Source organism: Rattus norvegicus, chromosome 10 (genome assembly GCF_036323735.1).
Source record: "Rattus norvegicus strain BN/NHsdMcwi chromosome 10, GRCr8, whole genome shotgun sequence".
In the NCBI taxonomy this organism is placed as follows: domain Eukaryota; kingdom Metazoa; phylum Chordata; class Mammalia; order Rodentia; family Muridae; genus Rattus; species Rattus norvegicus.
Genome location: NC_086028.1, coordinates 51,189,898 through 51,214,555, shown reverse-complemented (window position 1 = coordinate 51,214,555; position 24,658 = coordinate 51,189,898). Strand labels below are relative to the sequence as shown.

The window sequence follows — 24,658 nt, the reverse complement described above, 5'->3', positions numbered from 1 at the left end:
GCCGTCATGAATTCCTGCTGAGTGTGGGCTTTCTGGGCTTCAGTGTTTGGGTAGAGATTGCAGAGTCAGAGCCAACAGCAGGAGGGTCCTACGCTCTAGCCTTGGCCTTCACCCAAAGGCAGCACAACAGCTTGTAAACACTAATTAAACTTGCCTCCCTGTCCCTAGCCAAGAAAGTGCTCTGTATAGTTTATAGATTTAACGACTAGGAAAGAAGGAAGGACACCAGCTCTTACTGGCCATCTAACGTTCAGACATCGAGGATGGCAAGGAGCTCCAAGACAGAGCAGGACTGGGCTGTGAGCCCAGAGTGAACCAGCAGACTTCAGCCTGGGTGGTCAGTGCACAGGGTGCTGAAGGCTGGCTCTGCCTGAGTGACATTGGTATTCTGCACATAGAGAAGTCTCTGGTTCCCACTAATTGCTGTGAGCTCAAATACATTCAGTCATTAGAACTTCACTGCAGAAGAAGAGCTGCATCCCAATTGCCAAACTGTCACTGTCACATATCCTGGCAATGGTGCCTCCTTCCCTTTCTCTCCCACCTTCACACACACACACACACACACACACACACACACACACACACACACACACACTCCATAGCCCTCTGCAGAACCGGGCAACCCTTGGCTTTTCTATCAGCCATCCTTGACAAATGTGCTGGAAGTTCATTTCAAACTCTGCCCTGGTCTTAGCTTCAAGTTATGCTTCTAAGACCCACAAGAGGCTAGAAATTCGCAGCAAAACTGTGTGGGCCAGCTGAGCAAAGTCAGCCTGCAGGTATGTGCTTCTTGTCTTCCTCCTAGAGCTGATCATTTTTGCCTGTATTTCTAAGAAGAGTGAAAAGCATACCTGGTTGAGTTCCCTCTGTTGCTCTTCTCACTGTAAGACCTACCCAGAACAGACAGCTCTGACCAGATCACACTTGTTAGATTGGGACTGGTGGAGGTAATAATAGAAAAAGGAGACAGATGTCTAAAGAAGCAGGGTAACTCGTAATCAGAACAATGAGGGGCAGTAGTCTAAGTGTGTGTTGAAGCATGGGCGTGGGAGACGGGGGCTGGAGGGCTTGGAAGTTTTATAGGGGAAAAGGGGAGAACTTTTGGGAGTGGAAGATTCCACCCAAAGACTAGTTCGCATGTGGCCTCAGGAATGTCCCTCATCCTAACATCCTACAAAAGCTATGAGGCTGTTATCAATGTGTCAATCTTCCTGTCCAGAATTTCTCAGCTCTCCTGAAGATTTGGTATAACTAGCCCTTTAATGCCTCAGCTAACATAATCATCTGGCTTCTTCAGAGGCAATTAGGAAGTGGAATCCCCTTGAATAGGTTCCTTTTCAAGTCTTAGCTTACCTGTGTCATTCTGACTCATGACAACCCTCCCCATAGTCCAGACTCTCCAATCTGTGAAGACAATATCATTCAGACTCCATGAATGCATAATGTCACCCTAGACATGCAATGTGGGGAGAGATGGCTTAAGCTGAGACAATAAGCACAGCTGCAGGGGCAAAGTTCACATTCAAATGTTCCACACATGCCGCTATTTTCTTCCAAGTAGATTTTATCACCATTAGAACCAGCCTGGGGCGGGGGGGGGGGGGGGGGGGGGGCAGGTACCTGCATTCTCACCATGGGTCCGGGGCCAAGAACACATCCTCAAGAATCCCCTGGCATGGATTCAAACCCTGCTGCCCCACAGAAGGGCTCTGTGACTGTGGGGACACCACTCCACCTCCCTGTGCCTCTACTTTGTGACAGTGGAGTGGAGGTGATGGGTTGAAGTGTTCCCTCCAAGTATCTTGATGAGGTTTAAATGTCTTTCTGTGCAGAAAAAGTACTCAGGGCTAGGAATGAAGTCAGGAGGCATGACACAGGCATGCGCATGTGCAAGGCCCTGAGTTTGACCTCCAGCACCCCTGTCCCTCAGGCCTCTCTCTCTCTCTCTCTCTCTCTACACACACACACACACACACACACACACACACACACACACACACACACACACACACTCCCATTCTAGTAGATACCCAGACTCTTTCAGTCTCATGCTTACTGCCATCGGCAAAGGCTCCAGGCGCCCCCACCATGCCTGTCCTTCAGTGCAGGGGTCACAGAACAATTGCCTGTGCTGTGTATCTGGATTTCCAGCTTTAGTGACCAGCCACCACTGAAATTTCAGGAGTCATCTTTCCTCTGATCCTCCGCCAGGTGAAAAGCATCCAGGACGCAATCAGAGACAAGAAGCAGAGGTTCAGCTTCCTTGGGGAGGAGATTAGCCTTGACCCTTCTGTGGGCATCTTCATCACTATGAACCCGGGCTATGCTGGCCGCACAGAACTGCCAGAAAACCTCAAGGCCCTCTTCAGGTATGTATGTCTCTACACAGGGCCTCCCCAAAGAGGAGTTTGTTGAATTTTCCTACTGAAAATTTAGTTTATTCGTTAAAGAAAATTTGGAACGTTTAGAGAGCAGACTTTCTTCCCACTGTTGACATTCCGTTGATCTTCTGTTTGCCCTCAGATATCAGTAGCAGATAGCTTCATGGTTTGGGGTGGGACCCTGGGGCTGTTGCCCTCTCTCCATGCTATGACCCAGTCTGGCTTGGAGCTTTGCAGGTCCTGTGTGTTGTGCCACTGTCTCTGTGAAGTCATATGTACATAAGTCCTATTGTGTTGGAGAAGGGAAAACATGGTCAATATATTTTATGAAAAAACTGAATAAAAAAACAAAAGTAGATTTTAAATATCTACTTTTACTATAATGACGCCACCAGTAAAATCATTCTTTGCTTAATTGTAGCTCACACATATAGCATATGTATATATTAATTTCTTTTATATACTTGCGATATACATTTGCTACTTGTGTACAGTTTCATTCTTTATTTTTATCCCCTACCCTATCATAAATATTTTCTCCCATTGGGTATTTTTAATAAATCTCATTCCATGGCTACATATTTTTCTATCAAGTATGTGGTTCATGGTATAATTAATTGGCCTCTCATGGCTGCATATTAAGTGTTTCTAGCATTTAAAATAAATTCATACATAATTCTGTAATGTACATTTTTGTACATAAATCTTTTTCTGTATGCATGATTATTTTGTTTGGCTAGCTTCCCAGAGTGGAATTACAGAGTTAACGAGCAGGAACATTTTTAAGGCTTTTGATACACATTGCCAAATTACTTTCTAAAAAGCTCAGTGTCAAATTACATCCTGGTAAAGACACATGGAAACACCTCTTTTATTTCACCCTTGTTGCGTGTGCATATGGCAGTGGTTTTAAATCTTTTTTTAATTTTATTTTGATAAGAAAACATCAAGATCCTACCTAGCAGGAGCTAGAGTTTGCGTTCTTTCTTCAGGCAAGTGAACTTGGTCAGACAAAGAGAGAAGTGGAGAGGATGTTCCTGCTTTTGGAGCGTCTGTTCATTAAACTTTGTCCTAGGAGAAAGATAGTGGGAAGTGCGATAGTACTGCCTGTCTCATTGGACAGCTGGGGGACAGTGACCTCTCCAAGGAAGGTGGAGTCAACCTCATGGTCCCCAGTCAGGCTGCCAGACATCTCACTAGTTGCCCTACTCTCTCCCAGATTTGGTCTTTTGCTTGCTTGCTTGCTTGTTTGTTTGAAAACATGGTCCTACTGTGTAGCCCAGGCTGGCCTAGGACCTGTGATTCTGTTTGCCTCAGCCTCTTGAGGGCTGGGATCTTAACTGTGTATCACCACACATCTGGCTGAGCCTTATACTCCTGTTGAAGCAATTCTCTGAGTCACACCAGCGTGGGAGTGGCCTCACTCAAGCAATTCCTACATTAAACAAAAACCATTGAAATATTAGCAGGCTATACTCACCGTCCAGGAACACTGCACTGTTGGCTGTTTATTTACACATCTATTAAGTAAGGTAGATATGGCAAACAATACAGGCTCCTCATGTTTTCTCTTTCAATTTAAAGTCATCTTAGTCTAGGCCATCTACAGTAGCAAACTGCTGTAGACCAGCTGACCTAAACAGTAGATACTTTTCAGAGTGCTTGAAGCCAGAAGTCCAAAGTCTCAGAGGCTCAAATGGTCAAGTTCTAGAATGGATCACTTCCAAGTTGCAAGAGATGGTGACCTCAGGTATTCCTCTGTGGCAAAGACCAGCAAACTTGATCTCTGACCTCATCCTATTCCTATGGCCTCAGTCTGTATGACCTGTACCTCCCAATCCCATCACACTGGGGGGTTTCCATAACAATTTTAGAGAGACACAATTATTCAGACTCTGGCAGTCTTAAATATATTCATAGAAGAAAGATGGGAAAAATAAGAACAATAGTTTTAAGTTATTTATTTTTATCTGAGGTGTATAAATATCTTGCCTGCACGTGCACTACATACATGTTGTACTGGCTGGTTTTGTGTCCACTTGTCCCAAGCTAGAGTCATCAGAGAGGAAGGAGCCTCAGTTCAGGTAATGCCACCATGAGTTATAGCTAGAAGGCATTTTCCCAATCAGTGATCAATGGGGGAGGGCCCAGCCCATGGTGAGTAGAGCCATCCCTGAGCTGATGGTCCTGGGTTCAATAAGAAGGAAGGCCAAGCAAACCATGAGGAGCAAGCCAGTAACAGCATGTTTTCATGGCCTCTGCATCAGCTCTTGCCTCGAGGTCCCTGTCCCATTTGAGTTCCTGTCCTGACTTTTTTTTGGTGATGAACAGCAATGTAGAAGTTGAATAAACCCTTTCCTCTCCAACTTTTTGGTCATGGTGGTTTTGTTGCAGCCATAAAAGCTCTAAGACAAAGCCTGATACCCATGGAGGCCAGAGAAGGACATGGTGTCTTCTAGGACTAGAGTCACAGATGATTGTTATTGACCATGTGGGAGCTTGGAATGAAGCACAGGTCCTCTTTCAGAACAGCAAATCATCTTAAGCACAAACCTGCCTCTCTAGCCCAGAGAAAGAGATCTTTTAAAATATTAAGATGAACATCTATTTTATATTAATTCTCACAAAGGTCCTATAACATCGATACTATTAGTATCCCCCTGTACTGCGACAAAATTGATGGATTCTCTAGTAATTAACAGCAGAATGGGAGTTTGAAACTGGAGCTTTGACTCCTCCCAGCTCAGTCCTGTTACCTAGGGGCAATCCTGTAACTTCTTGTCATTTTTCATCCCATACCATGTCAGCATTTATTTTTCATAGCTGGGAGCTGGCAACATTGTTTAATTAATATAATTAATTAATATTTTCCCATGTTACTTGCTAATCTTCTTTCTGCAGCATAATTTTCCACAGCCCCATTAAATTCCATTGATGTCCTCATGTTCAGACTGCCAAATGATTTTGAAAACCTAAATATTTGGTGGCTTCTTCGATTCTGACTGCAGTGTAAAACATTTCAAAGGACAATATGTACTTCAATAATTTTGAAAAATAAATGTTAACCATGCAGGAAAATACAATTAAAGAGATTTGACAGGGAGATATCTCAGCCAGTGAAGTGCTTGTGGTACAAACATGAGAAGAACTTGAGTTCAATCTACTTTTAAAAAGCTGGTTATGGTGCCAGGTTGGAGAACAAAAGTATCTATCTCCCTGGAGTTTGCTCCCTGGAGCCAGCATATCTGAATCCATGAGCTGCAAGTCAATGAGACACATTGTCTCAACAAGGTGGGTGGCTTCTGAGGAATAGTATTGAAGCTTGACTTCTGTCCTCCATATCCATGCTCAAAACCATGCACATCAATTAAATAATTGTAAGTATACACAACACCAAATAAATTAATAGTTTTGACAAGTCACTTAAAATTAAAAATATATATATCACTAATGACAGAGAAAAGAAAAACACAATAAATTATCTTATAATCTTATATAAGATAGAATTTCATTTTATATAGAGATGAAAACCTCAGCTCTTCTGTGTTCTTGTATATGCTATCTTATGTCAAGATGGTGCTAATCTTGACCTTGGTCCTTAGCTTTAGAAACTTAAAAACATTTATATAAATAAATGCAAAATGCACCATGACTGCCTGGAAGACATCCCCACCTTGAGGAGATGGAGCTGAGAAATGCTCTAATTCCAGCAGACACCCAGGGAGAGGCTCCATTCTTCGATCTTAGCTCCTTGCCTATTTTAGACAGCTTGCTATGTTAATCCTTGCCTTTGTGTGAGGCACATTGACCTCAAGACACAAGACCTGAGCTGTAGCCCTGACTCTTCCCCATGCCTGCCTATATTATCCACCACTTTAGGGTAAGAGGGTCACTCCCTTTATCCTTACTTAACTCCTCTCAGATTTTGAAGTGTGAGATGGAGTGATTACAAAGGTCTTTCCATGAATTTTTGCCCTTGAAGACAGCTCTTTGTGTGATCACAGCAAGCATCTCTTATCCTGCCGTCTCCCCTTCAACTCAGTTTCTCAGCCTCTGTCTCCCTGCATCCAGGCCCTGTGCAATGGTAGTTCCAGACTTTGAGCTGATCTGTGAGATTATGCTGGTAGCAGAAGGATTCATTGAAGCCCGATTGCTGGCCAGGAAGTTCATTACCCTTTACCGGCTGTGTAAAGAACTTCTCTCCAAACAGGTAGGATCTCTGTGGAAGCTACTGACCAAGCACCACTCGGGGGTCTGGCTCTAAACCAATGCAGTATCTGTCACAAAGTGTCTGGTCTGACATGCAATAATAGAAGATCTTGGGACTTCTGCAATAAAAGTTTGTGTTCAGTTTTCAACTCGGCACTTGTTGAGAGTCTTGGAGCACCAGATTATTTTTTAATGGTGTTCTTCATGGCCTTTCTCAGACAAGTGCCCCATTGGAAACATAGCAGTGATGAGTGACAGTTCCTAGAAGAAATGGGATTGGGTGTGTGCTGGGAGTGGTTTAGAATAAGAGCTTTATGCTTTTCCTTAGAAGCGTGATTTTAAAATGCCTTCTACTGAAGGCAGACCCAGGATTAACATCTTAATAAAATTGAACCCAATATCTGCAAGGACCATCCATACTCTGCCTGGAGAATTTCTTGGTGTTGAGGATAACCACAAAAGCATCCCAGGAAGTTTCATGCTCCCTTCGGGGTCACCTTGCTTTGATTACCTTCACTGCTGTGGACTCTATCAGTCCCATCACATATTTACAAGACAGATGCATCCTGTGTCCTCCATAGCTGCACATCACATCCTCTCTCTAGGTTCTCCATCACCAATGACTTTCAAAGCCGGTGAGTTCCGTACCCAATCCTGCCACAAGCCTTTCCCGTGTCTAAACATATATTGTCAATGGTGTATCCCCACCATTCTCCATACATCTAGAGAGCAGCTCCATCCAGCACACTCAAAGCTGCTCTTCCCTGTCAACCCCAGCAACCCTTCTTTCCCTGCTGTCTTTGACACAGTTTGTGAAGCCACCATGTACTTCTTGCTAAGGCAGAGTATGGGAGTGGGGGCAAGGATTCATCCAGGATACTTTCTTCTCCTTCTTGAACCTAATCATTGACAAAGTGATGTTGATTCTGCTTTCTAGAGTCTCCTTGTGACAGGTCATCTTGTTAGTCACCTTGGCACTCTTGAGAAGAGAGAGCCTCAATGGAGGAACAGCCTCCATCATTCTGACCTGTGGGCATGTCTGTGGTGGGGAATTTTTTTGGTTGATAGTTGATGTAGGAGGGCCCAGATCACTGTGAGCAACGCCATCTCTAGGCAAGTAGGCCTGAGCTGTATAAGAAAGAGAGCACAATGTAAGCCTGAAAACAAACAAGTATGTGGCTCTCAGTGGTTTCTACTTCAAGATCCTTCCTTGGGTTACTCTCCTGGCTTCTCTCAATGATGAATTATAATCTGTGAGATAAAATAGACCTTTCTCCTCAAATTTATTTTGGCCAGGATACTTATTGCCTCAGCAGAACACTGACTAGCACTAACCAGAATCAGCCATGCTTTTCCATGCTCACTGGACCCACTCTAGTTGCAAGTACTCATGTATCCCTGTTAAGCTCTTGCATCTGACTGTAGAATAAGTTTGCTGCTGGCAATTCAACTTCCTCAACCACTTCTCAAGATAATAGCTAAGCTAAAGTAATTATTTTGAAATGTCCCTCACTGGTCTTAGAATCGAGGCAAATTTGTGATCCCTCTGCTGGAGGCTGTAGTGCTCTGTCCTCTGCCTTCCTCAATGGCTCTCACTCATGTTCCTCATTCAGTGTTCTACCTGCCTAAGTCCTCTTGGACTTCCCTGAGATAAGCCATCATCGCATCTTGAGCTGGTGAAAACCCTGTTTTCCTGACTGCACTGCTCCTATCTGTGCCTAACTGACTTCCAGTGTTCCATAATGCCTTTCCTTCATCTCTGGTCTCCAGTCCCCCGGGTAAAGCCACTGCATCTTTTGTCTTCACTGCACATGGGAACCTTTTCCTTTGTGCCATTTATTACAGCTCTAATTATATTGTGATATGGTGGGAGGCAAAGTAGGGTCTTGAACCTAGATTCATGAGAGCAAACTCTGTATTCTGTACCACCTCCTTCCCTCGCCATGTTGTGGAACTCTGGGGCCAGTTTTACAATCCATTTGCCCCAGAATCTGCCATCAGCACTGGTGGTACTGTGGAAATCTTACAATTCTTTTTGTAGTGTTGGGAATCAAACCTAGGAGCTTGCGTATGCTAGGTAAGATTTCTGCCATTAACTATGCCCCTAGCCTCAGGAAGTATACCTTTTTTTCCTTTTATTTTGTTACTTATATTTCAAATGTTATTCCCTTTCCTGGTTTCCCGGACATAAGCCCCCTATCCCATCTCCATCCCCTTCTTCTATAAAGGTGTTCCCCTCCCCTCCACTGACATTCTGCTACACTGCGGAGAACCAACCTTTGCAGGACCAAAGGCTTCTCATTCCATTGGTGCCCAACAAAAACATCCTGTGCTACATATGTAGCTGGAGCCATGGGTCAGTGATTTAGTAGTGGTTTAGTCCCTGGGAGCTCTGGTTGTTTGGCATTGTTGTTCTTATGGGGTTGCAAGCCCCTTCAGCTCTTTCAATCCTTTCTCTAATTCCTCCAATGAGGATCCTGTTCTCATTTCAATGGTTTGCTGCTAGTATTCACCTCTGTATTTGACATGCTCTGGCTGTGCCTCTCAGGAAACATCTATATCCGGTTCGTTGCACTACCTGAGGACCCAGGTATGCCACTCTCCTGGGCATATACCCAAAAGATGCTCCAACATACAGCAAAGACACATGCTCCACTATGTTCATAGCAGCCTCATTTATAATAGCCAGAAGCTGGGAAGAACCCATATGCCCTTCAACAGAGGAATGGATACAGAAAATGTGGTACATCTACACAATGGAATATTACTCTGCTATCAAAAACAATGACTTCATGAAATTCATAGGCAAATAGATGGGACTAGAAAATATAATCCTGAGTGAGGTAACCCAATCACAGAAAAACACACATGGTATGCACTCACTGATAGTGGATATTAGCCCAAAAGCTCGAATTACCCAAGATACAATCTACAGACCACATGAAGCTCAAGAAAAAGGATGACCAAAGTGTGGATGCTTCACTCCTTCTTAAAAGGGGGAACAAAAATATTCATAGGAAGGTATATGGAGGCAAAGTTTGGAACAGAGACTGAAGAAAAGGACATTCAGAGCCTGCTGCCACATGTGGACCCATATATATACAGTCACCAAAACTAGATAAGATTGATGAAGCTAGGAAATATACTTTTAAAAACTATTCTTGATGAATTTGGCAGCCTCTAAGGAAAATCTCAAGCTCAAGCTGTACCTTTTCTAACAGCTAAGATGCTCTCTTCTTGATAGCCCTTTCAGTCTCTGAATATCTGAGGAACAACAAGATCAATTTGAAAGTGGGTCTTGTTCATCCTCCAGGCCCCATTCCCTTGAATGTTCTGCCTGTTGTATTATCCTAGATGAACAAATATAAGAAATGCCAGATTGAGAGCATAGTGTTCAGAGACCTATTCACCTCCCCTCCACCTGAGCTTCAGTAGTGACCTTGCTGTAATTTTGTGTGACTTATGTAGCCCATGCATATGATACTCTACATCTAAGCAACCCTGGCCTTCCTATGCTATCTTCCCACAGGATCACTATGACTGGGGACTTCGGGCCATCAAGTCTGTCCTTGTGGTAGCAGGATCACTGAAACGGGGAGACCCTGACCGACCAGAGGACCAAGTCCTGATGCGCTCCTTGAGAGACTTCAACATCCCCAAGATTGTGACGGATGACATGCCAGTGTTCATGGGTCTGATCAGCGACCTCTTTCCTGCTCTTGACGTCCCCCGGAAGAGAGATTTGGACTTTGAAGCTGTGGTTCGGAAAGCAATTGTGGACCTTAAGCTCCAGGCTGAGGACAACTTTGTGCTCAAGGTGTGTGGGGCTTTCCCTGACAAGCCTCTCTGGCTCTGAATTCTTTACTTGGACCACACATTAGCCTTCATGCTCCATTCCAATGGAATTTTAGATGTACAGACATACACCTAATTAGAAACAACTCAATATCCGTAGTAGTTCTTTAGTGGGGGACCACAATGTGGAATAATGATGGGGAAGACAAGACAAAGAGGGATCCCCCTGCCATTAACATCAATAGAAAATGAACTGTTTAGTGCTATGGACCTTAAGAGGAAAAGCTGAATCTTCACTATATCTTGCTGGCGTCTTTAAGACCAATTTAGGGCGCTCATGCGCTGCTGCAGAAGCTGCAAGAGCACACAGAGACCCTGGGAAACTGTCTCCCTCACATTCAAACAGTGGCTTAATGAGGAAGGTTCCATCTGGGTCTGATCTTTAATTGATATTAAAATAGTCTCCAACAGAACAGGACCTGCCTCGCTAATGAGGGAGCTGAGTGCTTAAACTGGTTTAAGCCTGCAACATGCATACTGACATTGAGGCAAAGTAAAAATGAATTGTGTGCCCATGGCGTTAGGGACAGGGGTCACTGCTGACGATTTAGGGCTTGGAGCACAGTTTTCTGTATGTCTCCCTGCCCACACTAATCCTGGTTTTCCACGAGTCTGTCATTTTCACGTGTGATTGTGCCAAATGTGATGGCTTCACAGTATATATGAAATGGAAATGCTAGAAATGACTGCTTGTCCTGGAAACAGGTTTAGCTGACTGAAGAAGACAGTTGCCGGAAAGAACAGTCAAGGTGTCCAAGTACAAAGACATAGATGTGAGAAACACATGTGCATCACTTTCGAGTTCCCACGTGGGTTTTATAATCTGTCACACATTTGATCTCCCCAACAACCTGAGGCAGATGATACAGAGGCATTTCACAAGTGGAAAAATGAACCTCTAGAAGACAGTGAAGGAAGAACTTTTATGAGGGAGAAAGTGCCCCACCCCCAAAGGGAAGTAAGACAAAGATCTTCCAGGAGGAATTTCCACCACATGGTATGTTCATTGGTAGAGAGAGAATAAGCCCCAGTTAGGAAAGGACAAACTTTAGAGTGAATTAGCACACACCCTTCCCAGTGCAATGAGGTATGTGCTTTCATTGCTGGAATTTCATTTTACAGAAGCAAGGAAAGCATGATCTGCCCTTTGCACCCAGTTGATCCATCCCCACTCACTATCTCCTGCCTTCCAAGTTCAGTGGACAGATGGACCTTTGGAGGTAAAGAAAGGCAAGATTGCCTTCTATTCAGGGTAGTTCCTTCTATTCAAAGGAATGTGTGCAGGAAACACAGGTTATGCAGACAACAGCAGAGAACCCAGTAATGACAAAGGAAAAGGTATTGTGGTGATGGGAACTTGGGTAGAAGGTTGCAGTTAAGACTGGAGGGATAGCATGGGGCTGTGAAGGAGAGGCCTCCGAATGTCAGACTGAGGGTGTTCCCTTAAAGTGGCTAATCCTGGGATGCACCCTCTCCAAAGAGGTGAGGTAAACCCAGTGAGGTTCATACAATAGTTGTAACTTAAGATGCTGTCTTAAAATCAGGGCAAGTCATGTCTTCCCTGACTTTCTGGAGTCTGGTCATGACATTTAGCACACAAATGCCTCCATGATTTTCTTCTAGTATCCTGTCTTTCCCTTTGTAGGTTGTCTGGCGCTCTGCTTTCTTCTTTTCTCCCTTCCTTTCCTATAGCTGCTTCTGATAAGATGGAGGCACTCTGCTAAAAACTCTTAAAGTAGAAGACGACATTCCCTACTCACTTCACGTTTGCATCACCACTTCAACTTCTACAAAATAATCCCCCAAAACTGTCTCATTGAGCACTTGTGCAATCCTGTGATCCCTTAAATTCCTGTTAGAATTCCTTAAAGGCAAAGAAAATAGGTCATAGAACTATAGAAACTGAGAAATGGACATCATGGCAAGTCTCTGAAAACATGGCAGAAGTCTCAGCCCTGATAGAATGTGAGATGGGATACCCTCAGACAGAGAGCTTTAGGAAAAAAGGATCTTCCACATGAGAAGTCCAGACTAAAAGGACTTAGCACAGAGCAGAGGGCATGTTGTAGTGTCACTCAAAGACACATTCTCATGGAGATTCAAGGGTCAAGAGCAACAAAAATTAAGTTTTCTAGCTGGGTGGTAGAAGTGCAGGTGAGTCAGAAACCTTGAAGTTCTAGGGCATAGCACCTACTTTGACTCAGCACTGGTGAGAGCCAACAAGACAGGCAGCAGTGGCAGTACTATGCCCTCAAGCAAGCAATCCATCTAGGAAGGAAACTTAAAAGGGCTTGAAAGAGCTGGGGCCAAGTTTAGGAGTCTTTTATATCCACCTTCTCATGAGAATAAACCAGGTCTCACCGGATATCACAAGATATCCTTGTGTCCCTTGTGATAGCATATATCTAAGTTGCCTAAGCACTGCCCACTAGGCCCCACCCCTTGAAGTCCTAGCTCCTTTGGTGAGCTGGCTATCAATCAGTGAACCAGAAAAGTAGCCACCATGATGTTGTCAAGTTCTGGGATACAGGAAGGGTACCTGTAAGCACAAGGCAAAGACATGGAAATCAGCATAGGAGAGCAGTATGTATGTCTATGTGGGGGAAAATGTGCATAGTGGGAGATAAGAGATGAGAATGGAGTCTGGTTTGAGCTAGATTGCCGAAGTATTTAGGACTTTATCTCCAGTGCTATAGGTAGCCACTGAAGGAGCAGACAGACGGCAGGAGCTTGACTACCTACAGGTCTGCTTGTTCTTTTGAGCTTTAATTTAATGCACAGTGGTTTGATGCATACTTTCTGCATGGTGTTTTCTGTTCGCATCCTCCAATCCACCCTATCATTCACATCACATTCTATATCATACTGCAAACCATTGTCATCCTCCTGTCCCTAGGTCTTCCAATATACCCTTTCTGTGCATCCTCTGGACAAACTCTTATTTGCCTGTAGAACCCTGGTTTAAGTGCCCTGTTCTCTGGAAACTTTTCCTTATTCTTGTTGTCTTCAAGATCAGTAATTCCCACACACTTGGTAAAGGTTTATGTTACTTTCACATGCAGACACACGCACACACACACACACACACACACACACACACACACACACACACACATATCTGTACTATGATTTTCCAACATGACTTTCTTCCCCATCAGAGTATGACAGCTATCAGAATGTTCCTCATCTGGCAGCTCCTTAGAACTTAGTCAGCTGCTGATACTCACATGGGCAAATGTGGGAACTGTGATGCTCTTGCAGATTAATCTCCACTATGCTGGTGATAAGCACTCCCATTGTTCCATGGCTTACGTCCAGCCTCACTTCACACACCAGCCTTGCTCATAGCAGAGTGGCCATGATAACCTGTCCTTCTCCTTCCAGGTAGTCCAGCTGGAGGAACTGCTAGCCGTGAGGCACTCTGTGTTCATCGTGGGTGGTGCTGGTACTGGGAAGTCACAGGTACTGAAGTCTTTACACAAGACCTATCAGATCATGAGATGTCGCCCTGTGTGGACTGACCTTAACCCCAAAGCTGTCACAAATGACGAACTCTTTGGCATCATCAATCCAGCCACTCGAGAATGGAAGGACGGTAAGAACGAGATGCTCCAAGACAAAGTCTTTATCCATAGAGTTCTGGGCTGGCTCAAAAGTTGAGATGAGCTGCAGGGAAGAGGATGATGAGCTGGTTGTGGGGACCACCAAAGAAGATTAGAGCAGCATCAGAAAGGAAGGAGCCACTCAGCTGGGAGGAAAACCCTAGCTTTCCAAATGTCCCTCCCCTAAGAAATCTTCTAGCCCCTCTTGTAAAGGTCCTTAAAGTATCCCAGAGTGGCTGCATTGCCTCATATGGACTCAAGGGATATACAAGAAAGGGAAGTTTGTAGTTCATTCTCATAGAAGTAGCATCTGCCAGCAGCCCAGAGAAGGATCCTCCCTGCTATGGGCACTGCCCTGGCAGTGATAGAAAGTTGCCTGCTATGTAACAGTGTCTGGATCTAGTGCCTAGTGACACATGGGATAACCTCTCTATCCTAGCTTGTAGGCTAATTTTGTCCTCCATAGAAATGCAGAGGACTCCAAACACACAAACCCTGTGGTCTGGGTGAGGAGATATCAGCCTCTCCTAATGGTTCAATGTCTGACTTCATCAGAGCCAAACTGTCTGAATTTCTTTAATTTAGAAGTTTCAGCCAGAGGCCCAGAACAAGGAAAATTAATGAACTGATTCTCTGGGTTTTATTTCCCTGTTAGTGATGCTCTTCTTCTTGTTGCTATTACTGCTGTGCCTCTTGTGTTTTGCTTCCCTTTGCTACTCTGTATCAGTGTATAAGAGTTCATATATTCATATGTATACACATAACAGAAGCCCTAAAGACAACTCTGTTTATGATACATTATGTGTGTTGCTAATGCTGTCTCCTGTGATGTTTCTTTAGAATTTCATGCTGTAATTTATCGTGCATTTTTTTAAAGGAAATTATGTGTGTTTGACTCTTTTAGCAGCTGGGATTCCTGTTCATTTATAACTCTGTCTAATTTTCAGCTGCACATATAAGATCATAAATTTGGTCAATAAGGATTCTTTTACATTCATGTTTTTTTAACCCATCTGGAATTTATTTGGGGGCTTAGTAAGAGGCAATGTAGAAAAATCAGCTTTGCTTCCTTCCAGATGGGCAATTGATTCTGCCAGTACCATTTATTAAATAGACCATTCTTTCTATCCGAGCCTAAATGCCAGCTTGGTGTGTATTAAATCCCATGCACACTGAGCTCCTACTCCAGACTTCCCAGTCTGTCCACTCTCATCTTTTCCTGTTCCTAAACTAGTTTTATTCTGTGTCAGATGCAGTCATTTTGAGGCATATCTTACAGTCTGATGAGGCACATTGGCTCTCGTAATTCTTTTATAATTTTTGGGAATACTCTCAGACACTTGTTTTGTTCATATTAAATTTGAGCTTGATATGATAATTCAATGCTTTAAACTTTGCTGTAATTCTAATTAAAACTATATTTAATTTATATATTATGTTTGGAAAACTTGCAGAAACAATATAGTAATCAAGGTTCTATATTCAGTAAATAGCACAATTTTGAAGCAAATGGTATATAGATTTTTAGAGTTTTTTTAGAATTTGCTAAAATTGTAGGGTACTATTTTTCTATATCCCCCTTCCAAAATCATATGGTTCCAATAGAGAGAAAAGGAAGTGCACGCACAGAAGAATCTCAATATATCACTGTATCAAAATGATACACAGTTATTCAATTTTGTATTCCATAAATAGAAAACATTTCTTTCTTGCTATGTTCATGGAATAGTTGTAAAAAGTTTAGAATTCAGCTAATTTCACAGAAACGTATATTGAATTCCAAAGTTTCATGTTATAGGTTACATTCTCTGATAATGCAGCTGAATTATAATTGGCTAGCAAGAAAATAACTCCCAAACAATCTTCTACTTGAAAAATCAAGAAATGTTCTCTGTACCTGAATCACAACGATGATCAAGGTAAAACCCATCAAAGAACCAGTGAGTAGGATAATTCACACAGAATCCAGAGAATCTTTCCATCCTGCAGCTCTGAAGCCTATTAAACTCTATCAAGAAAATAAACTGGAAACAAAAGTTGTTATCGTCATGGAACAATTAAACTAAACCTGAGGGAAATGAAACTAATAAAGACAAAGTCTGAAATTAGTCAGAAGGAGACAAACCAACAAATAAAAACAAACATAGATAAAATTACCCTGAATGTTTTGTGCATGCGTGTGTGTGTGTGTGTGTGTGTGTGTGTATTTTGTAAAGATTAGTAAGTTTCTTGTGAGCCTTCTTGGCGGGAAAACAGTATATATTGTGTGTACATGTGTGTGTATGCATGTGTGAGGGTGCGTGTGTGTGTGTGTGTGTGTGTGTGTGTACAAAGAGGCGGGGGACAGGCCTGGAGAAATAGCTTGGTTGTTAAAGTGCTTGACTTGTGAGCACCAAGACCAGAGCTCATAACCCATAAAGCCTTGCGGTGGCACATGCTTGTAACCCTAGTACTGCAGAAGGGGAGATTGCTCTGGGCTGCACTCGTCAGCTCCCCTAGCTTACTCAATAAGCTCCAGGCCTGTGAGGGACCTTGTCTCAAGGAAAATTAAATGAATAGCACCTGGGATGCACACCTGAAGCTATCCTGTGTTCTCCACACACATCTGCACATACATAACATTCTCAAAATTTATTTAGAAATTATTATAGAGCAGTAGAAATAAGATTTAAGAAGAGTGTTTAAGCGGATGACCTAATATCTGAAGTAGATAACCTTGAGCAAAATGTAAATTAGCAACAATGAGTCCATAACAAGTAAGGAGCTTGAGTAAATTAATGAAAATCAAAATGTACAGATAATAGAGAGGCAAAAACAAATAATTTTGAACCATAAAATGGTGGCTCAGCCATCATTTTGTGGACCCAGGATAATTTTGATACTGGCATTTAGGTAAAAATCGTGATCTTTTTGCTTCCCAGGCAAAAATTCTAAATCAAGTAACCATAAATAGAATCCAACAGTCTGAAAAGAGTTCTCGGAGTACAGGCCAGACAATTGTTTTTATAAAACAGTGACAAAATGCATTGACAAACTAAAAGAAATTAATTGGATTGATAAATAAATACCAAAAGTTCAGTAGCCACTTCTAGCAGGAAGTTCCAAGTGAAATGGGATCTGACAGGCTCCTCCCCCAATATGATATGCACTGTACTTAAAGCCCTCAGGAAAATCAGCCCTTCCTGATGTTTACATATAAGTCCTCTTCCCTAGGAAGGGCAGCATGTCAGGGAAGCCTCTCGTCATCATTATTGTTTAGACCTGCTCTGGTGGCTCAGAGACTGCAATGAGGCAGGGGAAAGAAGCCTATGATGTACAATGGAGAAAAAGAGAAAAAAAGTTTGAGTTCTTTAATTCTGCGACTTTACAGTAAGAAAAACCCGGGAGACATTATTAAAAAATGACTGATGTAGCTCAGGGGGGTTTGCAGCCCCATAGGAAGAACAACAATATCAACCAACCAGACACCCAGGGATTAAACCACCAACCAATGAGTACACATGGAGGGACCTGTGGATCCAGCCGCATATGTAGCAGAGGATGACCTTTTCCGGCATCACTGGGAGGAGAGGCCCTCGGTCCTGTGAAGGCTTGATGCCCCAGTATAGGGAAATGCCAGGGCAGGGAGGCAGGTGGGAGTGGGTAGGTGGGTGGGGGAGCATTCTCATAAAGGCAGGCTGGGGGCATGCGATCGGAGGATTCCTGAGGGAAAACCGCGAAGAGGGATAATATTTCAAGTGTAGATAAAGAAAATATCTAGTAAAAAATGAAAAATATTGGAACTAATAAGACAATTTACTAAATATAATTGAACATAAAATATATAAGATTCGGTAGCTTTTCTCTCTACTAGTAATAGCTAGCTAGCAAAAAGTGAAAACCCCAAAGGAGAAAATCTCATTCGAATTAATGGCAAACATATGATATCTTTAGGAATATCTTGGCCATTGAAATAGGTGTTTAAACTGTATAATTTTAGTATTGGCATAATTTTTTAGAAAGAGACCCTATTATTTAGTAGGAGAATTTAACATACAAATCAATCCTACCCAAATCAATGTATAGATCCCCAGGTACTGATAGTGAGAATGGCAGGACTTGGCTCCAAAAGTCCATCCTAAACCAGATTGGCTAAGGTCGTGATTACAAAGCTCAGAAACTTCACTTCAGAAACCGTGGTGTGATTCTCAGGTGATACAGTCACTTGCTGAAATGATTTGCTGGGTCCTTTGAAACCTAAAAATCTCAACTATCCAGAACGGCAGCTACTGTTCTGTCCTCACTTCTGTTCTGGTATCAGTCTGGTACACAGAACATATGCCTCGGGAGTGTGTGTCAGGTACCAGGGAGAGCAAGATGCAAAGCCGGGTCTGTCCTGTCTTGTCTGTTTGCACCTCAAAGAGTGTTGTAGCCAACGTGGGGAAGCCATGTTAAGAGAAAGAGGGTCAGTGCTGGAATGGAAAAGAAGCCGTCTGTGATTACTTTTCAGGACTGTTCTCTTCCATCATGAGAGAGCTTGCCAACATCTCCCATGATGGCCCCAAGTGGATCTTACTGGATGGTGATATAGACCCGATGTGGATCGAGTCTCTGAACACCGTCATGGATGATAACAAGGTATCCTGCTAGGGGTGGTGTGTTTGCCTATGGTAATATGTGGGGGTCGGGGGAGCCCCATGCAATGTTCATCTAAGAAGATAAATTTCCAGTGCAACAGCACACCTGGAAATCTTGATTCCACATCATGGTCAGCCTAGCATAAGCAGCCCTCCCTGGTGTCTTCAGTAAGACACCCAGGACTTACCTGTCCCCACTCAGACCTGCTTAAGAGGCCCTGCCACTGCCCACCCTGTCTTTGGTATGGTTTTCATGACTTTCAGAATCTCCTGTCTGTGGATTCGTTTAATATTTAGAGCTGAGAAGAATGTTAGTCATCCATTCAAATCCTTTTTATAATTCGTTTCCTCTTAATAAATAAGGAACTAAATATCGGAAACATCCTGAGTCTGTCAAACACCCTATGGGATGATAAATGTCTATCCTCAAAGAGTAAACATTTTTTCTTACAATGGAAACTAACTGCATCTCAGTAAAATGGCTGTTATGCTGGGAGCTGCATCTAAACTTGTTTAAAAACCATGTCCAGATTGGAAATGTTCAAACGACTCCAGATTCACAGAATCATTAGAATAAATGCATAGTTTCCCAGCGGGGCTGCTTAGAAAGAAGAGCAGAAGTATAACACACGAGTCCCTTTCTTTTTATAGTTTTATTGTTCCAATATGGTCTGGTTCATTCAAATTATCAGCATCAATTTGAAGTGTTTAAATAACTTTTTTTCAGACTCACTGAGGTTCAAGGGTGAGGGGAGAAAGGATGCAAAGAAATAGAGACAGGATTATTAGAGAAAACACTTGGGCCTGAGAACACAGAAAACACACAGTTGTGAGGACACACACTTCTAACCCCACCACACAAGAAGTAGAAGCAGAAAGATCTTGAATTCAAGAGCACCTTGGTCTACATAGTGAGTTTGAGGCCAAACTAGGGTACACAGTAAGACCTGAGGTAGGGAAAGGGTAGTGAGAACCAGTCCTGTCTATGTTTTGTGCTCTGTGTCAGAATACTGGAGACTGAAAAAGACATTATTTGGCTCACAATTCTAGAGACTGGAAGTGTAAGATCGAGGGGCCATACCTTTTAGCTGGGTAATCCTGTGTAATCCCAAGAAGGAAGAATGTGGGCCGGGGTGCCATGGAACAGTGGGGAGCAGACCTGGAGCAAAAGTGGGGTCAAGCTGCATCTAAAGCCTGGGAATCTCACCCTGAGATGGGCAGGCGTAGGATCATTCCTCCTCTGCCCTGGGGCCTGCATGTCCCGAGGAATGTAGCTCTGTTCCCCACCTTTGCCCACAGGAGGAGGTCATGTATCCTAGTAGCCAGGCTCAACTTCCTCTCCTCTCCAAAGGTCACTCCCAGCAGCACCAGGAATTCTTACTTGTGCTAATGAGGCATCCACAGCACCCTAGCCATGCCTAGCCATGCCCAATGTTATATACTCATCCTGAAGAAAACCCCTCCACACTCCCCAAAGGTTTAGCTAGTGGTAGCTCATACCCCCCATTAAATGAGCTGTCTCACTGATGCTGCCTCCCAAGAGCCTGCTCTCAACAAGCTCGCTGATGCTTGAGGTCACTTAACTCCCAACCACCATGCCTTACTTTCCCTCCCAGGATCTTCCAGTCAAGATCTCAGGCTGATCACAGAGCTACAGGTGGGGAGTGGAGCCTGAATGGCAGGGGAAGGACAAGAGAAAGCAAAGGGGAGAATTCAGACTTGAGTCTTTGGGTTCATCATTAATCCATGTACCCAGATAGAGCCTCAAGATCTTACCACTTCTACTTCTTATGGTGTTTGGAGTACATACTCAAAATGTAGCATATCCACATCCCCAGCTGACAAGAGCCTACCAAACCCCACTGGCTACCAATACATTGGTATTAGCTACTTCTTTTTCTCTGTAGCTAAACACCTGACAGAAGGAGCTGAATGGAGAAACAACTGACTTCCATCAGTTTCATCATGGTGGGAAGACACAGCAAGAGCAAACACATGGGGATGGGGCTTCACATCTTGGTGGATGGGATGCAGAACACAGGACTGGAATAGCACCCTACTGTAACCCTCACAGGTCTACCATCAACGATCCACCTCCACTAGGTGGACCTGAAGTCCCAAGGGTTCCATAACCTCCCAACAGCACTGCAAGCTGACGTGTCCCTATGAGCCTATTGGCCATTTCACCTTCAAACCATGACAACATCATGGCTCTGTCCTAAGTGATTATCCTTTCTGTGGATTCCAGGTACTGACCCTAGCAAGCAACGAGAGAATCCCCCTTAACCCCACAATGCGTCTCCTTTTTGAGATCAGTCACCTGCGCACAGCCACACCAGCAACCGTCTCCAGAGCAGGTATGGCTGACCTGTCAAGTCAAATGGCTCACTTGAGGGATATGTTTTGGGTGCACATCTGCTTTCTCATGTGTTGAAGAAAGCTCCAGACAGGAACTATATAAACCTGACCCTTCAAAACTCAAACCAAGTTCTCAGCCCGTAAACCATGCCCACAAGAGCAAACAGGTACCATGAGACAGGCTACCCACATGACTTTGTACCTTCTGGGAAAATATTGTATCTAAAGAAGAAGAAATAGCCCCTGATCTGTACAACTGTGCACTTATGGGAATGTCTTGAGTTGGACAAGATTCAGATCAAGTCTGGCCTCCTTGTCAGTAGAGACAGGCATTGCCCCTTCTCATTAACTCCTTGTGGCAAGTGGCAGTGTGATCCTAACTCTCCCCTGTGTGCACCCACTCAATTTATTGGCAGAGACTAGAGGACAAAAGGGGGTCTTGTCAATGAGATGGTCAAAGCGAAGGTAGGATGCTATCTATGGTTGCTAGAATCTTACTGAAAAACAGAACAGAGCATGAGAGCCATAGAGATCCTTCAGTGTGATGGGCATATTGATGGCTGCCATCATGGTGATAGGTTACACTTGGGTTCACAAATCCAAAACTAACAATAAGTCTATGTTAAATGTGTGATGATTTACACATCATGGATATCTCACTAAAACTACTCAAAGCTTTTTATAAAATAGCATAAAATTAATAAATAATGAAGAAATAAAACTTTATGATCTGAGACATCATAGCAAATGTTCTCTAAATGGCTACACTGGAGTTGGTGAACTCTGTCTCTCTCTCTCTCTCTGTCTTTCTGTCTCTCCCCCTCCCCTTTTCCCTCTCCCCTCTCCTCCCCCTTTCTCCCTCCTTCCCTCCCTTGTAGTGACACTGACAAATGTCCCATCTAAATAATCTGTGACAATATCCTCTTAAGATCTTCAGTTCAGCTACATCCAGAAACTACCTTTGGTAAAAAAAAAAAAAAATGCCAGATTGAGAGTGAGCAGCAATGAAGACATGGGCATATCCTTAGAGGACCTCCATTCCCTTGCTGTGCTGACATTCCCATTCCCACATGCTGACAACCATTGTTGACCAATCCCAGCGTTCTTTCCTCCTATCTAGACGTGTCCCCAGGTTCTTGTCTGTCACCATTCTCTCTTCTTTCTTGACTTGGCTTCGGTCTTCAGCAGCAAATCCGTGTGCCTCTTTGACCTAAGTGAGGACCCAGTCCTAGGTCCAGTCTTCTGCACATTTTTATACCGAGAAGCTGACTTTCTTGTGTGAAGAATCTACTGGCATGTATGGAATACTCAACCACATTCCTTGTTCACTCAGGGATCCTGTACATAAACCCTGCAGACCTGGGATGGAACCCTCCAGTAAACAGCTGGATAGACCAAAGAGAGGTCCAAACTGAGAGAGCCAACCTGACCATCTTGTTTGACAAATACCTTCCTACCTGCTTGGACACCCTCAGAACCAGGTAGACCAAGAAACAGGAGCAAAGCACATCAATAAAGTCATTAAGAACTTGATGGCTTGCAGTGGAAACCCTGCTGATGTTCTCTCCTGTTCTCAAAACCAGAGCCTTCTAGACACAGCAGTTGGCAGAGGGAAACACACATTAGGATGACCATGAAATGCCTGTTGTCACCCAGACAGAAGCGAAGGAGAGGAAAGAAGGAAGGATGGTTTAAAGTGCTCTTCCTAAGAGCCACATGGTTCTGTCTACAGGGGACAATTGTTTTTAATGGCTGACAGTTGTCCTGGGCCCATAGCTTTGGCTTACAGAGCAGTCAGCTGGCCCTCCAACTAGACCAGGTATAAAGGATACACTCTTCAAGGACAGACACCTATATCCTGTTCCTGACTCTGTGTAATAATGTAGGATCTAATGTGACAGGTCACTTGACCAGTCCTGCCAAAGCTAGATTCTGCGAACTTACTTTTACTCTGACCACCTGCATTACTCAGGTTTCTATCCCTGCAAAAGAGAAATACCCTAGATAATTAGTTCATGAAGAAGGATTTGCTTTGGCTCTAGATCTTCAACTTTAGTCCATAATCAGTTGACCCTGTTTTGAGGGTGTCTGTAGAGACATATGGGCAGTATGTGTGGCAGAGTCAAACCATTCATCTCACATCTGGGAAGTAAAAGAAAGAAGGAACAAATCAGAGTGCTATATCTTTGCAAAATCACATCTGCAGTAATCAAAAGACCCCACTAATCCCCTCTTCTTAAAGGCTCCACTCCCTCCCAACTGCACTAAATTGGAACCCAAGCTACTAATAGGTTGGTGCTAGGAGACACTCAAGATCCAAACTATAGCACCACCTGTCACTTAAATAAAAGACTAATTATGCTTGACTAAGCAAAGAACTATTAAAGCAAGAATAATGCATAGGTCAACAGAGAGGCTCCCAAGTTTAAAGCCTACTTCTCTCTCATTCACTTATAATTTATTGGCTGATATATGTATTTATGCTCCATTTGATGCATTATTCTGTAACCTGGGACCTGTCACCATAATCTGGCCAAGAATGGCCATATTGATAAAGCCCCCCACTTAATATCTATTTCTTTCATCAGCGGCCTGCTTCCAAGTGCTCACAAGGACAGAGGCAGTGGGGAGTGAGGTTTTAACCAGAGGCAAAGTCACAGTGGACACAGACACTCTTACTCTATATACCCTGTCCCATCCCTACTCTAAAAAGCAGATCTACCCACATTACCAATGTATTCTTTACAACCAGAAATGGAGCTGTGGTTTATTAATTGAAGTAGTGGTATATTTTAGATATTTAGGCAAACACTGATTTTGATGTACTTTCTGTTGGGGGTGTTATTCACAATTATTTTTCACTTCTGAAGCATTTGAGAAGCCTTCAGCCCCTGGGGGGTCTGGGCCCTGCATCCTTTATATCTGATGTGTCTCTGGGAATGAGCAGACCCAGGTGTGAAAGCAGTGTCTCAAGCAAGCAAGAACCGTATGCAGCTGTAGTAATGAAGAAGGGTGGGGTATTAGCAAGATGTATGACACAAGTTTTCTTGGGGAAACACAATACACATGCCCCAGGAGGGGAGGCCATAACAGACCGAAGCATGGATACCACCAAACCAATGAGTTTTATTGGGGTTACCTGTAGGTTACCTGAGTAAGAGATTACTTATAGAAGAGGAAGTGATTCAAAGACATCACTAAAGCCCATCCCAGCATGGGCAACAGCTCATAAAAGCTGAGAACCTTGAACACACTGCTCAGCCTGCAGGCCGGTCAATAGATTGGACAGTGTCTCTTCCAAGTGACTCGGTTGGTCTAAACCTTTTCCAGCTATACTCATTTCTGCTTCTTCCAAGCAGCTTATGAGGTCTCAGAGTCTTCGTTGCAGTTTGGCTTGTCTGAAAGTGACCATCAGCGCTCTTTCCTGTTTATATACCATTGGGGATGGAGGTACCTATTGAATGTGGTCAATTTAGGGGCTTCGTGAGTTGTTTATTTTCTAAGTTAAAGAATTCCCTGCAGGATAGAATGTTTCAGTCTCCAAGAAAACTGCTGTACAATAGCTGGTCTCTCTTCTTTGAGTTTCTGCATGGACAATGGGTGATACCAACACATATAAAAAGATCTTGTTTTC

At 43.5% G+C, this 24,658-nt stretch overlaps 1 protein-coding gene across 17 annotated transcripts in view; it reads left to right on the top strand.

The window, feature by feature from the left end:
- The window catches only part of Dnah9 (dynein, axonemal, heavy chain 9), a 367,182-nt gene that overhangs the window by 149,422 nt on the left and 193,102 nt on the right, over positions 1-24,658 (top strand). For 14 of the 17 annotated variants that reach the window (XR_005490291.2, XR_005490292.2, XR_005490293.2 and 11 more), the window contains 7 exons: positions 2,215-2,372; positions 6,456-6,594; positions 10,123-10,410; positions 13,833-14,043; positions 18,540-18,667; positions 20,915-21,023; positions 22,358-22,505. Coding sequence is in view for 13 of the 17 variants with exons in the window: in NM_001427097.1 (NP_001414026.1) it covers positions 2,215-2,372; positions 6,456-6,594; positions 10,123-10,410; positions 13,833-14,043; positions 18,540-18,667; positions 20,915-21,023; positions 22,358-22,505 (1,181 nt within the window). In the remaining 4 variants the exon portion in view is untranslated. Of the gene's footprint in view, positions 1-2,214; positions 2,373-6,455; positions 6,595-10,122; positions 10,411-13,832; positions 14,044-18,539; positions 18,668-20,914; positions 21,024-22,357; positions 22,506-24,658 lie in introns of those variants that run through there. The other 3 variants (XM_039087301.2, XM_039087302.2, XM_039087303.2) reach the window with 3 other exon arrangements.